Source organism: Nicotiana attenuata, unplaced genomic scaffold (assembly GCF_001879085.1).
Source record: "Nicotiana attenuata strain UT unplaced genomic scaffold, NIATTr2, whole genome shotgun sequence".
Classification (NCBI taxonomy): domain Eukaryota; kingdom Viridiplantae; phylum Streptophyta; class Magnoliopsida; order Solanales; family Solanaceae; genus Nicotiana; species Nicotiana attenuata.
The window spans coordinates 61739-83244 of NW_017672023.1; the positions used below are offsets into that span (position 1 = coordinate 61739).

At 41.0% G+C, this 21506-nt stretch overlaps 2 protein-coding genes across 2 annotated transcripts; one reads left to right on the plus strand and one right to left on the minus strand.

Annotated features, from left to right (window-relative positions):
• Nucleotides 1-1419: 1419 nt before the first annotated feature.
• On the minus strand, nucleotides 1420-2933 carry LOC109211387 (transcription repressor MYB6-like). The gene is made up of 3 exons (XM_019374922.1): nucleotides 2712-2933; nucleotides 2506-2562; nucleotides 1420-2162 (listed from the first exon to the last, which is right to left on the minus strand). Exons 1-3 carry the CDS (start codon nucleotides 2842-2844, stop codon nucleotides 1609-1611), a joined length of 744 nt encoding a protein of 247 aa, XP_019230467.1. The 5' UTR covers nucleotides 2845-2933; the 3' UTR covers nucleotides 1420-1608.
• A 4428-nt stretch (nucleotides 2934-7361) lies between these two features.
• On the plus strand, nucleotides 7362-9495 carry LOC109211386. The gene is made up of 3 exons (XM_019374921.1): nucleotides 7362-7762; nucleotides 7934-8066; nucleotides 9010-9495. The coding sequence occupies exons 1-3, from the start codon at nucleotides 7362-7364 to the stop codon at nucleotides 9493-9495; spliced, it is 1020 nt and encodes a 339-aa protein (XP_019230466.1).
• The last annotated feature ends 12011 nt before the right edge of the window (nucleotides 9496-21506 follow it).

Genomic DNA, 21506 nt, shown 5'->3' on the forward strand with positions numbered 1-21506 from the left:
AGCAAGAGTCTAAGTGTGGGGTGTTGATGTTGTGCTTAAAGTATATATAATCGCATGTATATCGCCTCATATCTTACTTTTGTTTAGTGGATTTAGGATGTGAGATGTTTTGATTTATGTTAATTTGATGTGTTTTTATGTGTAGGAATGATCCGGGAGCAATTGGGGGCGAAACGTGAAAAATTAGAGCCAAAACGAACGAAATCGGAGAACTTACGAATTTGGGCACCACAGGTGGCGCCCAGCCCTACCCGTGGCGCCAAAAACAGTATACTCAAAATTGGAGCGCCGTGGAGAGTGCCTGGCGCTAGCCAGGGCGCCAGTGACGGGAATTTTGTCCAACTTTGCCCGGAAAAAGGTTATTTCGGCCCTAGACCTACCCAACACGTATAAAAGCAAGACTAAACATATTTTTTGAGGGGAGGACGCCACTTTAGAGAGATCTAACATACTTTGAAGGGGAATTCACGTGGAGCAACACACACCACGATTGGAGGAGGCTTCTAACTAGTTTTCTTCTCTTCTCTTCCTTTAATTTCATAGTTTATTAGTTCTAGAGTTTTGGGTGCTACATGAACGTTGTAGTTTGAAGCTTGAATTGTTCTTATTATTTTATCATATTGGTTTATTTATTCAATCTTGCGCCGAATTATTTGATTGCTTGATCACCAATTGAATACTATCTACGAATCTAGGATTGAACTCGGGAGAGGGAATTCTAGATTGCATATAAGACTGAGTAGAGCAAGATCTTAACTCTTAGGGGGAGCGGATTTGCGGTTAGGATAGGAATATACCTAATCGCCTTGCTTGGTTATTATACGGGAATTATAAATGCGTTCTTGTTAATCCTAATTCCATATGAATATAGGCGTTAAGTTAGCTTGAATAGGCGAGTTGTACTTCGGGAGAAGGCTACAAGCAATATTAACCCCGTCAATCAGTAAACTAGATAAATTAATTAGACAATTTAAGTGGAAAACTCAACGGGATTGTTAGCTAACCCATAGCTCTAGAATATTCACTCATATTGAATTCGTCTCTATAATTCACCAACTTGTTTTCTTTAATCTCTTAGTTTACTACTCTAGATTATCTTTAGTTAAATATTCGTAAAATAGGATTCGCTTGAATAGATTAATTGTTTGGTTTGATTTAGTTGATAGTTAATCACAAGTCCCTGTGGGTACGATATCTGGACTTACAATCCTATATTACTTGTCGACCACGTATACTTGCGTGTGCGTTTGGGAGCAACAATAATACATCTCCGAATATTTACAAAATTCAATATAGTTCAAATACAATGTAACTCTAATTTAAAGCTTTACTTGATGCTTAGTTCTGCATACACACTAATAATGTAAAATCAAATGATATATAACCAGTATAAATGACTTCACAAACAAGAAACGAAACTATAACAAAAAAGAGCAAGTTGAAATAAACCATAGCTAAACTAATTAATTCATTTCACTTTCCAAAAGTTCCCAAGTCATTCTATAAATGATCACTATTGTGACCGTGCTAGTAAAACCTACGGAGAAAGGAAACAACAACTTTCAAAAAATAAAAAAAATATTTTGGATTGCTTGATGGAGGAACATCTCAAATTTCAGAAAGAAGCTGAAAATACTCGGTGTAAACCTCCTTTAGCATGTTACAGCTGCTCGTTGGCTCTAAGCATTCAGTTGAATAATCACATCCATTTAGCAATTCATCAAACAACTGAATTTTCTCATAAATTTCATTCTCTTTTTCTTCAACCTGAACGGACGATGACAACGAACTTGGAATAAATGGCTCTTGTATTTTTTCTTCTTCCTTATTATTGTCAACTTCCTCAGAACTCAACATGGTAATAATATTACTTTGGATCTTCTTAACTGCTTCATCTTTTTCCATCTCTCCCTCGGGCTTTTTTGCCTTTCTTGCCCGTCTTCGTTTATCTTTAGTACGTTTTGCAGTTAACTTTTGAGGTTTTGGTTGTATTCCTGCTGCTTTGAGTTTCTTCAAGAGATTGGTATTCCAATGATTCTTTATCTCGTTATCAGTTCTACCTTGCAATCTTCCAGCAATTAGAGACCATCGACCACCAAGGAGTGAATGAAGTCGGATTATAAGATCATCCTCATCTGGACTGAAATTTCCTCTCTTAGTGCCTGTTTGATACATACTATATAATATTAGTATTAAGTAATGAAATGTTTGAAATTATTTCCTCTCTCACAGTTGAAGTTTTTTTTATTCAAATGGGCACACACTTTAATATGACATTAGAGTAAACAAGAAATCCTGCATTCAAATATAATCCCATTGCCACTCAAAAAGATTAAAAAAAACAGTAGATGCATTTTACATGTTTGGCTCATGAAAAAAAAAAATCAGATACACATGCATGTAAATTGTAATGGGTGTGTTGAGACAAAATATTAAGTGTAATTAAAAGTGTGTTCTATCGAACAATTTAAACTATTAGATAATATGATCACACTGCAACCATACCTGGTCGAAGATAGTTCACCCATCTTAATCTGCAACTCTTACCACATCTAAGCAGGCCTGGATATCGAAAAACTTATTATACATGAGCACAAGGATGATAAAATTGATACATTAAAAACATTCAAGCCAACGATTATCAAGTGATGAAAATTTTTTGAAATAAGAAAGTTGTGTTTTTGTGGAAGATATAGAAAATGATGTATTACCAGCATTCATAGGCAAAGATCTCCAGTTTCCTTCACCATTTAGCTGAATGTAATTAGTGAGCAGCATGTCTTCTTCTGCAGTCCATGCACCTTTTCTCATTCCCACTTTAGAACAACATGGTGCTCTTCCCATTCTCTTCCCTTGAGAATTATGATCAGATGGGACACTAAAGGGACCAATCTTTGGAGAGTCTTTAAAAAATTATTTGATCTAGCTACCTAAAACCCACTAATTTGATCTGCAGTTTTATACTTAATATATATAGTCATAGGAGGCTCGGGTGAAGATACCTGATAAGTCTTACTTTTTGTGTCACGTGAATCAATTGTTTCGAGAAAGGATTATTAAAATAAGCAACTTGTCTTTCCATAAAAAAGCCACATGTTTTATTGAATAAGCAACTTGTCCTTCCATCTTGTAATTAAAATATGACACAGAAGCCAAAGCTATTGATAAAAATTATAACTACGATGAAAGGAAAGAAAAAATAAATTGACACATAAACGTACGAAAAACTGCAAACATATCGAAACTACTTTTAGAATTGTGTACGGGTAAAATCGGAAATAAAGATATCTCCGATTTTTAGATGAACAAAGGGAAGACGTGGTTTATTTGCAAGCTCGTGTAGAGCCGAGAGTTCCCCAGATCAGAGCCCGGGGACGAATTACACACCGGGATTCGGACATGGCCGAGCATGAAAGGAATCGAGCTCCAGCAAAACAAAGAATCGAGGTTAAAGGAAAGATGGTTTGAAAGGACAAATGGAGGGCCGAGATATCCGCCCTCAGCCGGATATTATGGCACAAATCTCGCGCGATATGAGCTGCGTATCATGATTTATTAGAAGGGAATGATTTTTACCTTATTTAGACTTGTGCTAGGCCACACTGTGTGGGATAATACTGGGTATGTTGTTGTAGTTGTTGTTGTTAGACTTGTATTAGGATTGAAACTCTCCTACTATATAAAGGAAAGAACATGTTCATTTTTCACATACTGTTTGCACGCATATCAATGCAATAAAATTTATTTTTGTTCTCTAGCTACTGTTCAAAGTGTTCTTCAGTTGCATGTTTATTCAGTTGCAACCGAGCCCGTCTCGAGGGCTTGACCGGAGCCAATTTTCAGTGTTCATCCTAAAGTAGGCTTTATTGTCTATCACGTTTGGTTTGATCGTTTTGTTTTCCTTTAATTTAATTATTTTTCATTTACAGATTATTCGTGTTAAATTAAATTGCGCATCCTTTAAACCACGTGCAAATTAAATTATTACTCATTTTAATGGTAAACAGTTTGGCGTCCACCGTGGGGCTAAGGATAATAGTGGTGATTTAATACGAATCTCTATAACACACCTTATTTTACGCTTGCTCTTTGAAGTTTGATTTCAGGTCTATTCAAAATGTCAAATTCAATTTGCTCATTTTAACGTTGACGCCGAGTCAGGCCACCACGGTGAAAATAACAACTTAGTACCAAGCAATAGCGTGCCCCCTATTGACCCTAATGGCGTTCCAATCACTGACCCAATCAACGTCAATTCACAGGTTGCCATCAACGTCAACCAACCAACCGATCCTGAAAATAACACTCGCGGGGCACCCCGACCATCGGCTTGAGAAGCACCCGAAGGGGGAGATGATGGAGTTAGCTTGCAAAATATTACAAACTCAACAAGTGGCAATAGCACAGCTGCAGAGTCAAAATCACGCATAAAACACGGCCGAACCCAAGCTGGTTGGGGAAGATGCTCGGAGAAACGAACGGATTGTCACAGAACAAGATGGTTTCAGACCCGGAGATACCTTCGAGGTAATGAAAATGCTTGAGGCACTAAAAAAATGGGCGGAGTAAGGTGAAATGAAGATTGGGAAAAATGACAAAAAAGTAGAAACTTACAACTTGAGGGTCGATCTGATCCCGGGAGCTCCTCCAATATTGAAAGGACCGGATTCCAAAAAGTTCATTCAGAAACCCTTTCCCCCGAGTGCAGCACCGAAGCCAATTTTGAAGAGCTTTCGAATTCCCGATATTCCCAAGTATAACGGGACCACATATCCAAATGAGCATGTAATCTCCTACACATACACAATAAAAGGCAATGACCTCAATGATGATGAGATCGAGTCAGTGTTGCTGAAATTTTTTGGACAAACCTTATCCAAGGGAGCGATGATATGGTACAATGACTTAACTCCAAATTCTATTGATTTGATTGTTATGCTTGGAGATGCATTCGTTAAAGCCTTGCCGGCGCTATCAAGGTCGAGACAAGAAAATCGAACCTCTTCAAAGTCAAGCAAAGGGACAACGAGATGCTTAGGGAGTTCATGTCGAGGTTCCAGATGGAACAGATGGACTTTCCCCCGATTGCAGATGATTGGGCCGTTCAGGCATTTACTCTAGGGGTCAACCCTCGAAGTTTCGTTGCTTCTCAACAATTGAATTAAAACTTGGTAGATTACCAGGCAGTACTTGGGCCGATGTTCATAACATGTACTAGTTAAAGACAAAGTCGATGATGAATAACTGGGGGCCCCTCGAGGTCTATTTACCCCAATAGAGCGAACGCCATGTCTAAATAAATAATGGATCAGGAGCCAAGGCCGACCCGAGAATCAGTATCAGCCATACAGCTCGGATAGAAGGGGAAACAGAACCGGTCGCCACCCGACCAGGAACGATAGAAGAAGCGACCAAGGTCCTAGCAACTGAGGTTTGATGAGTAAGAATGGTTTCGAAAAATCACTTGGGGGCAGAGAAGCCCTGAGACTATCAAAATATAACGTCAACGTTGATGCAGAGAGTATAGTGTCGGCCATCGGTCGTATCAAGGAGACCAAATGGCCAAGGCCACTCCAGTTCGTTCTCGCACAAAAGGATCAAACTTGATATGTAAATACCACAGTACTCATGGTCATAGGACCGATGATTGTCTACAGCTAAGGGAAGAAGTGGCTCGTCTATTCAACAATGGGCATCTTCGAGAATTCCTAAGTGAGCGAGCGAAAAATCATTTACAGAAATAGAGATGCCAACAAAGAAATTGAGCACGAAGAACCTCAAAACGTGATCAACATGATCATTGGGGGAGTATATGTAATACAAGGGCCAATGATAAAGCACACCAAAGTTTCTATCACAAGGGAAAAATGCACTCAGGACTACGTTCCAGAGGGGTCCATCTCGTTCAGCGACGAGGACGCCGAGGGCATCATTCAACATCACAATGATGTGTTGGTAATATCCGTACTCGTTAATAATCTCGAGTTAAGCATGTGTTAATTGATCTAGTTAGCTTGGCCAACATCATCCGATGGAGAGTCGTGGAACAACTGGGGTTATTGGACCAAATCGTACTGGCAGTACGAGTATTGAACGGGTTCAACATGGCATGCGAGACAATGAAGGGTGAAATAACCCTACCGGTAAACACTATTAGGATCACCAAGGAAGCAAATTTTTATCTAATCGAGGGGGATATAAGATACAATGCCTTGTTCGGGAGGCTATGGGTCCACAACATGAGAGTAGTGTCTTCGACCCTGCATCAGGCGTTAACGTTAACCCCAGGCAGAATCAGAATGGTCTACAGGGAATAACCAGCTGCAAAGGAGATGTTTGCTATCGGTGAGGTGGCCTCGGTGCTCGCAATCACAACATCAAGAGGTGAGGGACCGGTTAAAGAGAAAGGCACCAAATAGCAATCACCGGTCCCGACCCTGATCGGGCCAGAGAAATAGGGGGAGCACTCAACGAATGAGAAAGATGATTCGGGGTCCTGAGATCCTTCGTAGCACCCGATGATACCGATGCCACCAAATCGACGATCGAGGAATTGGAGCAGGTCATACTGATCGAACATCTAACGGACAAAAAGGTATACCTAGGCACGGGGATAACCCCCGAGCTTAGGAAAAAAACTTTTTTATTTCCTTAAAGATAATGCCGATTGTTTTGCCTAGTCCCACTTAGATATGACAAGGATCCCTCCAGATGTGATAACTCACAAATTAAGCTTGGATCCAAAATTCCACCCGATCAAACAGAAGAGGAGGCTACAGTCCGAAATTAAACATACATTCATCAAAGGTGAGGTATCTAAGCTCTTGAAAATAGGTTCCATTCGGGAAGTAAAATACCCGGATTGGCTAGCTAACGTAGTGGTCGTACCTAAAAAAGGAAGCAAACTTAGAATGTGTGTAAATTATAAGGATTTGAACAAGGCATGCCCAAAGGATTTGTTTCCTTTGTCTAACATTGACCGAATGATCGATGCAACGGCCGAGCACGAGATGCTCAGTTTTCTCGATGCCTACTCCGGCTAATACCAAATACGGATGGACTCGGGTGACCAAGACAAGACTTCTTTTATAACTAAATTCGGCACCTATTGTTATAACTTAACGCCGTTTGGATTAAAAAAATGCCGGTGCCACGTATCAACGCCTAGTTAAGCGAATGTTCGAGGAAGAAATAGGAAAATAAAAGGAGGTTTATATTGACGATATGTTACTTAAGTCCCTACGATCAGAGGACCGTTTGAAGCATTTGCATAAACCTTCGACATACTGAGAAAATACAACATGAAGCTAAACCCGGAGAAATGTGCCTTCGGAGTCGGCTAGGCCAAGTTCCTCGGTTTTATGGTGTCTAACCAGGGAATAGAGATCAATCCGGACAAGATAAAATCCATAGAAGATATCACCGTAGTTGACAACATCAAGGTGGTACAAAGACGTATCGGGCAGAGAGCGGTATTGGGCCGGTTTATTTCAAGGTCATTGGACAAAAGCCACCAATTTTTCTCATTACTAAAGAAGAAGAACGACTGCTCTTGGACCCCAGAATTTCAACAAGATGTAGAAGAACTCAAACGATACCTATCAAACCCTCCTTTGCTGCACACCTCGAAGGCTAACGAGCAGTTATACCTCTACTTGGCAGTCTCCGAGGTAGTGGCAAGTGGTGTCCTGGTTCGGGAAGAAGAAGGCACGCAGTTTCCTATCTATTATGTTAGTAGAAACCTAGGCGATGCTGAAACAAGGTATCCGCACTTAGAGAAATTAGTGCTCGCCTTATTAAGCGCATCTAGGAAACTAAAATTTTACTTTCAATGTCACCCCATATGTGTCATGACCTTGTTTCCTCTAAGGAATGTTATGCATAAACCCAAGCTCTCAGGTCGACTGGCTAAATAGGCCGTAGATGTTAGCAGGTACGATATTGAGTACAAACCCCGAAATGCCATAAAGTCTCAGATTTTGGCAGACTTCGTGGCCGACTTTAAGCCGGTCTTGATCCCCGAGGTCGAGAAAGAATTATTGCTAGGCTTGGGGACTAGATCGGGGGTTTGGACCCTATTCATAGACAATGCTTCTAATGCAAAAGGGTCCGGGTTGGGAATCATATTAAAACCACCTATGGGTAACGTAATAAGGAAATATATTAGAACTGTGAAATTGACTAACTACAAAGTCGAATATGAGGCTATCATTGTAGGTCTGAACTGGCTAAGAGCCTGGGGGCTGAGGTGATCAAAGCCAAGTGCGACTCCTCCTTGTTATTAACCAAGTCAACGGGACATTTGAAGTAAAAGAAGACCGGATGCGGAGATACTTGGATAAGTTGCAAGTGACATTGCATCACATCAAGGAGGACACTACAGCATGTACCCCGAGATAAAAATAACGAGGCCGATGCGTTGGCTAATCTAGGGTCGTCAGTCGACTCCGATGAATTCAATTCCGGAGCAGTGATGTGATTAATGAATTCGGTAATAGAAGAAGGTCACATAGAAGTAAACTCAACAAGCTTGACTTGGGATTGGAGAAACAAATACATAGACTATCTTCACAAAGGGAAATTGCCGCCAGATCCAAAAGAATGAAGGGCCCTACTGCTGCCGGGTTTAGCTTAGTTAGAGGAAAACTATATCGAAGGCCGTTCTTTAGACTTTTAGCAAGGTGCTTGGGTCCTAGGGAGAACTATTAAGTAATGAGGGAAGTCCACGAGGGTACTTGTGGAAACCATTTGGGAGCAAAATCCTTGATTCAAAAATTGATTAGAGTTGGTTATTACTGGAACGAGATGGAAAACGATGCAAAAGAATTTGTTTAAAAGTGTAAAGAATGTCAGAGGCACGCCCCGATGATCTAAAAGCTGGGGGAGATGCTTCACCTGGTCCTTTCCCCTTGGCCGTTCATGAAATGGGGAATGGACGTCGTCGGTCCCTTACCATAGGCATCCGGCAAAGCCCAGTACATCTTACTTATGATCGTTTACTTCTCCAAGTGGGTCGAAGCACAGAAATTCGAGAAAGTTAGGGAAAAGGAGGTCATCGACTTTATCGAGGATCATATAATATGCCGGTTCGCATTACCGGCCGAGATCACGTGTGACAACGAGAGACAGTTCATCGACGGCAAGACTAATAAGTTTTTTTATGATCACAAAATCAAGAAGATTTTATCAACACATTATCACCCCAGTGGGAATGCTCAAGCGGAGTCAAAAAACAAAACTATATTGCAGAACCTGAAGAAGAGATTGACCGACTCAAAACAAAAATGGAAAGAAGTTTTGCCTGAGGTCCTATGGGCATATCGAACAACTTCGAAGTCGAGTACCGGTGAAACACCATTCTCTCTAGTCAACAGCGTAGAAGCTCTGATTCCGTTAGAGGTAGGAGAAGTGAGCCTAAGGTTCCAATATGCTACGGAGACGTCAAAGGACGAGGCCATGGCCACGAGCTTAAATTTAGCAAACGAAAGGCGATAAGATACCCCAGTCTTGTTAGCGGCCCAAAAGCAACGAATGGGGAGATACTACAACCGAAGTCGACACTTCCAAGTCGGGGACTTGGTACTGAGGAAAGTTACATTGATACCAAGAACCCGAATGACGGGAAACTAGGTCTGAATTGGGCAGGACCGTACAGAGTCACCGGTATAACCGGAAAAGGCTCATACCAGCTCGAGTCCAAAAATGGAGTACAACTACCCAAAAATTGGAATGTGGAACAATTAAAGAGGTACTACTCCTAAGGTACGAACACAATCTTCTTTATGGTTTATTACGCTTTAAACTAACCCGTGCAGGTACTCAGTCAAAGTCAAATCTAAGGATTAGGTCTGAAAGCACGTATTGCTCTATTTTTTCCTTGGACCGTTTTTTTTCAAAGTGAGTGTTACACCAAGGTTTTTAACGAGAAAACAATAATGCGTGCTACCCTATTTTTGAAGACTGGTCTTAGATTGGGGAATACAGATCGACCGTATTAGATCAATAGTATTCGAGCCCTCAAAATTCAATCTCGAATACTAGGGGGCCATCACACCCTAAGTCAAGAACCGAAGTCCTGAGTTTGAAAATTTAGAAGGCATTCTTATTCGATATTGAAATCCAAGGCTTGAATATTAGGATTAATTTTAAGGGTTAACGGTCAAACGAACCGTGCCCACATAGGTCATTCTCGCCATGGTAGATAGCTTTTGTACCATCGATTATATACACGACATTCAAAGTAATAAAAAAAATTTGCCTTCTATGTTTCATCGATTCACATTTCCACAAACAATATTAATTTTAAATTACATAGAATGAATATTAGATTCAAAACCCTTAAGCCTATGGGCCTCCCCGAACCGGGGTGTTCTGCCCGATAATAAGATCGGGAAATTTGGCTCACTTAATCTTGGAGGCGTCGAGCCTCCTAGGCAGGGCCCAAACACGAAAGGCTACAGCCAATCTAAATGGATAAGAGACGTCTGAGTCCGTAAATAAGAAGTAAGGTCTGTACACATTTTTTAATCTATGAAAGATTACTTTAGAACCGTTCAAGTCACTCGGTCTTGAATTACAGCCATAAAAAGAGCCACCTTCGACAAAGAATAATTGTGTCTGATTAAAACGTTCAAATATTCTAACAAAGACTTTGTTTTTTTATCGGGCCCTTCGAAGTCAAAGCAACTCGGAATTGTCACTTAACCCAGACCTCATCTGGGCTTTGGGGGAACGAACAGTCTAAGCGATGTCAAATTCTATACTATGGCATCGATGGCATATTTTGAAGATCAAAGCATAGGTTATAAGTCTCGAACATTAGCGAATACTAAAATGTAAAGGACACAATGTGTGTGTGTGTGTATATATGTATATACACACACACACACACACACACACACACACCAAAAGATATTTACAAAGGCGCCATCAAATACTCGGCTTTCATTATTACACGGGCCTCGGCTACCTCTACATCGTTCTTGTACTGGGCGAACATGTCCTGAACTTCAGAGGCCTCGTTCGAAGCAGCCTCCAATATGGACTTCAGCGGTGTATTCTTGGTCGAGAGCATCTTATTCTGTAACGGTCGAGTCAAGTTGTGCCCGGAGTTCATCATTTAGTCGAGACCATTTGTCGGCTTTTTCCTTCATCATACGGAGCTGTACTTTGGCTGATGCCAAATCCTCTTTGGTGGCATCCCACTCCGAGGCCAAGAAATCCATTTTTCTCCTCAATTCCTTAGTTGAGGCTTTGACCTCGTCCATCTCGGCCCTAAGCTAGTCCATCAGGTTTATCTTCTCTTGGACTTGTGAGGTTGTGGCGTTAGCATTAGCAGTTAACCTCTCGTAATTGATCTCAAACACTTTTACCATTTCAACCAGAAGGGCGTGTTTCTGTTTCACCTTCGAGGCCTCCTTTTGAGCCTTTTCCAGCTCTGCTTGAAGGACGGAATGGTCCCTGAGGACTTCATCTTTTTGCTCACAAAGAGCTTTGTGCATGTCCTTTTTTCGGACCTGCTCCTTGAGCTCGAACTCGAGGTGTCTCACCTCCATTCGACACCAGTAGAAGCTATCGTGATGAAGCACCGAGGCCTGAGGCATAAAAGAAGAAAATTCGTTAAAACACGCTAAGGCAAAATGAACTTTTTAAAATATATGAGGGGCAGAAAGTATACCCTATTCAACGCCTGTTGTGCCTCGTTGAAGAGGCTCGGGGCGTCCACCTCGTTCATCTTCACTTGGTCCTCTTCGGTTACCAAGGAACGAAGGTAGCTGGCCACACAGAACGGCCCGGATAACATCCAAGTATCCGCCGACACTATGAACATGACCTTTTTCTTTCGGTCAGGGTCCACACTCGGGTAGGGTACCACTTCTCGAGGTTTGGGCTCAAACTCAGCCCACCTGGCCACGGCAGTGCATCCTTTTTCGGGATCTCTAGGTGGCCAAAATCGGAATAATCTTCCAGCATGTCGACATCAATGTCCTCGAAAAATAAATTGAGGGCCTCGTCCTCGGCCCGTGACGCCTCGATCGAGTTTTTTGTAACGGCCCAAGCCTCACCTAAAAGAAGCTCCATGTGAGACGGTGACTCCGAGACATAAATGATGTCGATGGCCTCTTTCGAAACCGGAGTAGCTTCTTAAGAAACATTGGCCATATTTTCCTCGTCGGGTCCCGAGTTGAGGAGGATTCAGCCTTACGGTCGCCCCCCCTTCAGGGCTGCTAGCTCTTGTACGGCAATAATCGGCTCGTGACAGACGAACTCCATGTCATCATCCTCGGGGTAATCCCTGAGACGATAGAGAGATTCAGGTTCTAAGACCCTGGCATGAGTACTTTTCTTGTTACTCTTCCTGATCCTGACTACAATCCTCTTCTTCTTGGCCTCGCCGGGAGCATCCGAGGAGTCAGGGGACCTTTTCTTCTTTCTTGTTTTCTCCTCCTTCCTTGCAGTAGCCTCGACAGTAGGTTGTAACGAAGTGGAGGGTTTTTCAGAGGAGATGAGGCCGCAACCTCGGTGATTGCCCGATGTTCGGTGGTGTTAGGAAAACTTGTGAAAGGAAAGGATTTAGTCAGAATGGCGATAAAATGAAAATGACTTAGAGAGAAATTCAACTGGGAAAAGAAGGACACTCACCATGGGAACAAGCCTCCCATTTTTCTTTGAAAAGATTACGCCACTCGCGCTCGGCATATGTCAGTTGTTTGCATATGCCCTCGACGCACTCCCTAAAGCGAGCGACTACATTGAGGACTCGGGCGACAACTGCATATAAAAAAAATGAGTATTGGGAAAAGAGGGATAGATTCAAAGGAGTAGTAAATTAAAAGGAAACGGGCTTATGTTTTGAGTTCCACTTCTCAAGGAACGGTAGGAATTCAGAGGGAATAAGGTCTTTGGTCTTTATCCGAACAAACCTTCTGTCATGACCCAAAATCCAAACCCATCATGATGGCGCCTAACACACCGGCCAGGCAAGCCAAAACCTGATAATAAAGGAAAACATAACAACGGAACCTATAAAAATATCCTAATTGAAAACTCGATACAACAAATACTGCTAATATAAAAGTAAATCCCCATAAACTGGAAAATACGGAGTCATGAGCTCTATAACTGGATATAAGTCTAAAACTGAATAATAACAACACTCTCTGAACTTTAACAACAGTATGTAAGGAAAAGACAAGTCAAACTGAGACCAAGGATGCCACTCTACCTCGCCTCTCACAGATAGTCAACAAGCAAGCCTACTGCTGATTACTGGTCCCTACACCTGGATCTGCACAATTAAGTGCAGAGTATAGTATGAGCACAACAACCCAATGTACTCAATAAGTATCATAACTAACCACAGCGAGGTAAAAGAAGAACAAATTATTAAATGATGCTAGCTATCACCTGTGATGTTTCATTTTTTAAACAAGTACAGAACAACAATAGAATCAAGTCATGAAGCACAAGAAGGAACATATGTGTGTGTATGTGCAAAGTTTCTCAAATACTCTACTCCGTCAATATTCGGCATATAGACATGGTATGCAGTTCAATCAGCTAAATAATCAAGGAAATTACAAGTAAAGATGAATGCAAAATCGAAACAAAACACTAGCCAGTTTTCCTCAACCTTTCCATATCCGAACCAAACAACTGATTAGTTTTCCTCAATAATCGCATGTACACCATCAAGAGAGAAACATGAGAGGGTGACCCTAGGGGGTTGGATCCATATCCACAAGCAAGCACGACTAGTTCAACGTGCTACTATCTCGTCCTGGTCGCAAGCTCAATATCATAATCCGCCCGGCGTCGTCACATGCATAACAGTACAACCGCCCGGCGTGGTCACATGCATAACAACACAATACGCCCGGCATCATCACAGGCACAACAATACAATCCTCCCAGTGTGGTCACAAGCATAACAACACAATTCGCCCGGCGTGATCACAGGCATATAACACAATCCGCCTGACATGGTCACTGGCACAACTGTCACGCCCCCTTTTTTCCTCCTCGCGGAGAAAGTCCGGGTTTTGACATATCATGGGGGAACCGACTCCTTTCCTTTTTTGGAATTGGGTATTTGAAGAGTCGCCACCCAACGGATTATGGTGCGTTAGGGCACCTAGAGAGATTAACTCTTAGACTAGTTTGCATTACCAGAGATTTAGGGTAGGGGCTCGAAATAACCTTGAGGGGAAGGTGTTAAGCACCCCTCGCGGTCCACAACGGTGGGTCCCGGCCGAACTTAACTCATGAATTAGTCAAACAATTAGTTTTTAAACACATAATTGCAAATAAGAGTAGGTTAGATATTGTATGACTCAGATAATAGACAAAGATTTGGAACAAGTTGTATACATATAAGACAAGGTTTTAAACAGAAGGGAGTTGGGAAAGGAGGGTCCTAGGTTGGTTTGCCTACAGGATCACCCAACACAATGTCCGGTAAACACTCCTTAATGAGGGGCTACACGTGACATTAGCGCGTAGTCATCATATCCCATATCTACCCTTCCCACCCCCTTAGTGGTTATTAAAGCGAGTGTTGGTTAGCGATCTCTATTGCGTGCGGTTACCCCTCCCTTCTTAATGGTCCTGGAGAAAATTTAGGACCTCTACCTATAGGCAGTTCTAGACAGACCCCTAAGGTTTAAAGGAGAAAATAGTAAGGCGACAGGCAAGACCAAATAGAACCTTAGCACATAAGGAAGAAAAGAACCAATTACGGGCTCAAGTTTACCTCCACAAACAACGCACATAAGCAGCACGACTCAAACACAATTAAGGGTTGTATTGTTAAACGGTATCCTAAGACATGATGTCTAAGTGAATATCAAGACATAGAAGATAGGCGGTTTGTTTTATAAACTCAGGAGTAATGGCCCTATCAGTTTGCCTATTAATTTTATGCCTGTTAAATCAGAACAACATTAAGTAGCAGAAACAGTTTCAGAGTTGCAGAATTTGAAATTGCCCTATAGGCTTGCCTACACGCTGAATAGTGGTGTCCTCAGAGAATGATAACTACGTTTGATATAGTAAAACAGTGGGCAGATTTTAAAATAGACTCTTGAGTTCCTATAGGCATGCTTTCTAATAGTAAATTAGAGCAGTACTCGAAAGAATTCATTTCAGGGAAAACAAACCACTAATTAGACCAGTTTCGAAGTAAACTAGTCATGAACTGGATTGACTTATTTAAACTAAACTGATTTTTAGATCTGTATGCAGAATTTCTTATGTTGTTCCCTATGATGTCTAGTTGTTTATAAACTTTTAGGCATGATCTCTAGCGGAAATAAATGTAAACAACCATTGGAACAGAAACTTGAACTTGATTACATGCTTAAGCATGATATCTATTTGTGAAGTTGACTGTAAAACCTATAGGCATGATGTCTAGCATAGTGAGGCAAACATAGCAAATATATGAAATCCTACAGGCATGGTTTCTAACATAGTAGGGCAGACATAGCAAATATGAGATCCTATAGGCATGGTTTCTACCCATATTACCCCATAAATATGTAACTACCCACTCCTTTTACTAATCACCCCAATATTCGTCTACAAATTATTACAAACTAGATGAATGAATTACATAGATAAAGAAAAAGAAGAAATTATGCTATAGGGAGCCTGAAGCAGGCCCAAGTGATTTTTCCAAACCTCCGATAGCCTCAAATGCCAATTTCAAAAACAATATCATTGTCTAGGTGCGTCAGAGTTCCCTAAGGATCTCAAGGATCCCGGGCAGTGCTCACACCTAGACTTTGTAACCAAATTGAGTAAGTGTAGTGTGGAAGGGCCAGCCTCTGTGTGCCAGAGTTCAGAGGGTTCTCAAAGGATCCCAAGGCAGTACACACACTGGAGGGGGCAGAACTTAGGGACTTAGGAATAGAGTGAGGGTGCTTGACATAGTTTGAAAGGGTTTCAGTAGGAAAAACAGTGTAAAAAAAAGAGACTTAGTTGAAACAACTTTGTAAGCAAGAGAGTTGTTGGGAAAACAGCTTTTGAAAAATAGTGGTGCAATTAAACAAACAGCAGGTCAGTCAAACAAGTTCAGCAATACTCAAATAACAGTCCTTCATACAAGGGAATGGGAATTGGGGACACATAGAGCACATAGTATCAGGAACATAGCAGTTCTTGAGGGGTTTAAGGGATTAGGGGATACCTATTGGTACCAATACAGTAAGAGTTTCAGAAATAATCATAGAATCAGCCTTTTAATGTGACAGATCAGCTTGCACATCAAAACTGGATAACAAGTAGACAAGTATTCAAAGTAAGGTAGAGTCATGTTGAGACAGACTACTAGGGGAGGGGGTAGAACAAGTTCTGAAAAGCCCTAAGAAGGTTAGACTAGCATGCTAGATGAAGCAGTAATGTAAACATGTCAATTGCATGTTGAACAAGTTCAGCAAGGCCGGGTTTTGACATATCATGGGCCAACCGACTCCTTTCCTTTTTTGGAATTGGGTATTTGAAGGGTCGCCACCTAACGAATTATGGTGCGTTAGGGCACCTAGAGCGATTAACTCTTAGACTAGTTTGCATTACCAGAGATTTAGGGTAAGGGCTCGAAATAACCTTGAGGGGAAGGTGTTAAGCACCCCTCGCGGTCCACAACGGTGGGTCCCGGCCGAACTTAACTCATGAATTAGTCAAACAAATAGTTTTTAAACATAATTGCAAGTAAGAGCAGGTTAGATATTGTATGACTCAGATAATAGACAAAGATTTGGAACAAGTTGTGTACATATAAGACGAGGTTTTAAATAGAAGGGATTTGGGAAAAGAGGGTCCTAGGTTGGTTAGCCTACAGGATCACCCCACACAATGTCTAGTAAAAACTCCTCAATGAGGGGCTGCACGTGACATTAGCGCATAGTCATCATATCCCATATCTACCCTTCCCACCCCCTTAGTGGTTATTAAAGCGAGTGTTGGTTAGCGATCTCTATTGCGTGCTATTACCCGTCCCTTCTTAATGGTCCTGGAGGAAATTTAGGACCTCTACCTATAGGCAGTTCTAGACAGACCCCTAAGGTTTAAAGGAGAAAATACTAAGGCGACAAGCAAGAACAAATAGAACCTTAGCACATAAGGCAGAAAAAAAGCAATTAGGGGCTCAAGTTTACCTCCACAAACAACGCACATAAGCAGCACGACTCAAACACAAATAAGGGCCGTATTGTTAAACGGTATCCTAAGACATGATGTCTAAGTGAATATCAAGACATAGAAGATAGGCGGTTTGTTTTATAAACTCAGAAGTAATGGCCCTATCAGTTTGCCTACTAATTTTAAGCCTGTTAAATCCGAATAACATTAAGTAGCAGAAACAGTTTCAGAGTTGCAGGATTTGAAAACGCCCTATAGGCTCGCCTACACGCTGAATAGTGGTGTCCTAAGTGCTTGATAACTACGTTTGATATAGTAAAACAGTGGGCAGATTTTAAAACAGACTCTTGAGTTCCTATAGGTATGCTTTCTAATAGTAAATTAGAGCAGTACTCGAAAGAATTCATTTCAGGGAAAACAAACCACTAATTAGACCAGTTTCGAAGTAAACTAATCATGAACTGGATTGACTTATTTAAACTAAACTGATTTTTAGATCAGTATGCAGAATTTCTTATGTTGTTCCCTATGCTATCTAGTTGTTATAAACTTATAGGAATGATCTTTAGCGGAAATACATGTAAACAACCATTGGAACAAAAACTTGAACTTGATTACATGCTTAAGCATGATATCTATTTGTGAAGTTGACTGTAAAACCCATAGGCATGATGTCAAGCTAAGTGAGGCAAGCATAGCAAATATATGAAATCCTATAGGCATGTTTTCTAACATAGTAGGGCAGACATAGCAAATATGAGATCCTATAGGCATGGTTTCTACCCATATTACCCCACAAATATGTACCTACCCACTCCTTTTACTAATCACCCCAATATTCGTTTACAAATTATTACAAACCAGATGAATGAATTACATAGATAAAGAAAAAGAAGAAGTTACGCTATAGGGAGCCTGAAGCAAGCCCAAGTGATTTTCCCAAACCTCCAATAGCCTCAAATGCCAATTTCAAAGACAATATCATTGTCTAGGTGCGTCAGAGTTCCCTAAGGATCTCAAGGATCCCGTGCAGTGCTCACACCTAGACTTTGTAACCAAATTGAGTAAGTGCACTGTGGAAGGGCCAGCCTTAGTGTGCCAGAGTTCAGAGGGTTCTCAAAAGATCCCAAGGCAGTACACACACTGGAGGGGGTAGAACCTAGGGACTTAGGAATAGAGTGAGAGTGCTTGACATAGTTTGAAAGGGTTTCAGTAGGAAAAACAGTGTAAAAAAAAGAGACTTAGTTGAAACAACTCAATAAGCAAGAGAGTTGTTGGGAAAACAGCTTTTGAAAAATAGTGGTGTAATTAAACAAACAGCAGGTCTGTCAAACAAGTTCAGCAATACTCAAATAACAGTCCTTCATACAGGGGAATAGGAATTGGGGACACATAGAGCTTATAGTATCAGGAACATAGCAGTTCTTGAAGGGTTTAATGGATTAGGGGATAGCTATTGGTACCAATACAGTAAGAGTTTCAGAAATAATCATAGAATCAGCCTTTTAAAGTGACAGATCAGCTTGCACATCAAAACTGGATAACAAGTAGACAAGTATTCAATGTAAGGTAGAGTCATGTTGAGACAGACTACTAGGGAGGGGGTAGAACAAGTTCTGAAAAGCCCTAAGAAGGTTAGACTAGCATGCTCGATGAAGCAGTAATGTAAACATGTCAATTGCATGTTGAACAACAGAACTGTAAGGCCCCGAAAAATTTTGTTAAGTAATTTAGGATTTCGTGGTTCCAGGTTGGCTAATTGTAATATTTTAGGTGCTGTAAATATGATATAAATGAATTGGATATGGTGAATTAGTGTATACGTCATTTATTAAGTAATGTTGGATCCAAGGAGGGGCCTAAGTCTAAGTCAAATCGGAAAATTTCATAATTGGCTAAAATTCCAAATGAGTTTGCACAAGTCCACACTTTGAACTAGCATATCTAAACACATATAAGGTTTTATGTTATGAACAACCTGTCATATGAAAGGTCTTTGAGTCTAGTTTCCAACGCTTCAAACTGTTCATCATTTGGACATTCCTACACAAAGTTTTGATCAAATTACCAAAAGCTAGAAAAAATGCGACCCTCTGTCAGTTCTGCGATCGCAAAACCATTATGCGGTCCGCATAATTGATCTGCGACCGCAAATCTGGTCGCAAACTGGACCAGTGTAGCCTAGTTTTGGGCACCAGTTCCGCGATGCATTTTGCGACCCACATTCTTGTTTTGCGGTCCATTATGCGACCGCAGACCCGGTTTTGGAGGGTTAATTTTCCTATTTTTATAACCCGACACCATTTTAATATATAGGCTTTGGGGCTTCATTTGAGGTCATTTTCTACTGATATTATAGAGAGTTGAGAGCAGATAGAGAGAGAAAGAGATAGAAGGAGCCTAGCTTCATAATCACCCAAATCTTGCTCAAGTTTTCAAGAATCAAGGAAGATAACTACTTGATTGTCCTCCATCCGGGTAAGTCCTTCTTCCAAGATTTCATGTAAGAGGTTAGGGATTTGAATATGTTGTGGGGATTAGAAATAGGCCATGCATGTGGGACTAAGTTGTAGTATGTGATATTAAAGAACTAATTTGGGTAGTTCCTGTTAAAATTGGTTGAGGGAGGAAGGAATTTTCATTTTCAGACCTTGTAGACTACTTCACATGTTAGGTGTTTGATGAAATTCCTAAGAGAGTTACACCATGGGTAATCTTCCTAATTATTAATTGATTCCCGCTATCTCCTTATAGATTGTTATTGCTAGAGGTGTCGGTGGATTGTAGAAACTTAAGGAAAATTGAGCTTCCATGGTGTCCGTGCAAATGTTGTAAGTCCGAAATTTGATTGATGTAGTACTTGTTATATTAAATGAATTGATGTTGTGAGAATGTATGTGGAAGGTGCGTCTCCATGTGTTTAATATGCTATTCTTTGTAAAATTGAGGATGTGTGGAGAACATGAACTACGTGCTAAAATGCCTAAATTTCAAGTCGAAGTTACATTGTGATTAATATGCCGAACTAGATGAATTCCTCTCTATTCTTATAACGTGAATTGCTCTTGTATGTGCCTATGATCGTAAATGGCAAGGTTAATGTTGAGAATGGGAATAATGTGGAATGTGAGTTACGGAATGTGGCCTAGTGCCAAGTATGATGTGATAGCAGTGGCCCAAAGTGCCGATGAACTAATATATGTGAAGCAAAAATTGAAGTGAGATGATTAATGGAAAAAGGGTAACGTCTTGGTAAGACGGCTTAGCCGATCGGGCCGTGATCGGACGCCATGCTACACACATGGTGGTATTGTGCTGATATTGAAATCGAAAAGTGAGAATGAAATTGTGATTGAGGTAACGTCTTGGTAAGACGGCTTAGCCGATCGGGTCATGATCGGACGCCATGCTACACACATGGTGGTAATGTGTTGGTATTGAACCCGGAAAGCGACAATGAAATAATGATTGAGGTATATGTCTTAAATGAGGCAGCTTAGCCGATCGGGCTGTGATCGGACTCCGCGCAATTAAGCGGTGGTATTGTGAATGATGATGAACTGTATTAAATGCCCCAAACTAAAGCTATGGAAATTATGTGAATGCTATGTGATTCCTTTTATTTGATGATGTAGTGATTGTTTAAAGCTTTTGTTGAATCCTTATGATATCTTTGTTCTTGTATGGTTGTTCTTTCTAATGAGATGGTGTTTAGTTATACATACTAGTGCTATTCGATGGCACTAACGTCCCTTTTGCCGTGGGCGCTACGTCTTTAATTGGATGTAGGTGGTTCCATAGCAGGCAGTGTTGGTCGTAGCTAGTGACGCATCTCCCTTTCAGCTGACTTGGTGAGCCCCACTTCATTTCTGGGTCCTGTACCGTTGTTTATCATGTACTTTGTATTTTGAGGTATAGCCGGAGCCTTGTTGCCGGCATTTCTATATTTTGTTGGGCACCAGTTTCGCGATTTATTTTGCGACCCGCATTCTTGTTTTGCGGTCCATTATGCGACCGCATACCCGATTTCGGAGGCTTATTATTCCTATTTTTATAACCCGACCCTATTTTAATATATAGGCTTTGGGGCTTCATTTGGGGTCATTTTCTACTGATTTTAGAGAGGGTTGAGAGCAGATAGAGAGAGAAAGAGAGAGAAGGAGCCTAGCATCATAATCACCCAAATCTTGCTCAAGTTTTCAAGAATAAAGGAAGATAACCTCTTGATTGTCCTCCATCCGGGTAAGTCCTTCTTCCAAGATTTCATGTAAGAGGTTAAGGGTTTGAATATGTTGTGGGGATTAGAAATAGGCCATGCATGTGGGACTAAGTTGTAGTATGTGATATTAAAGAACTAATTTGGGTAG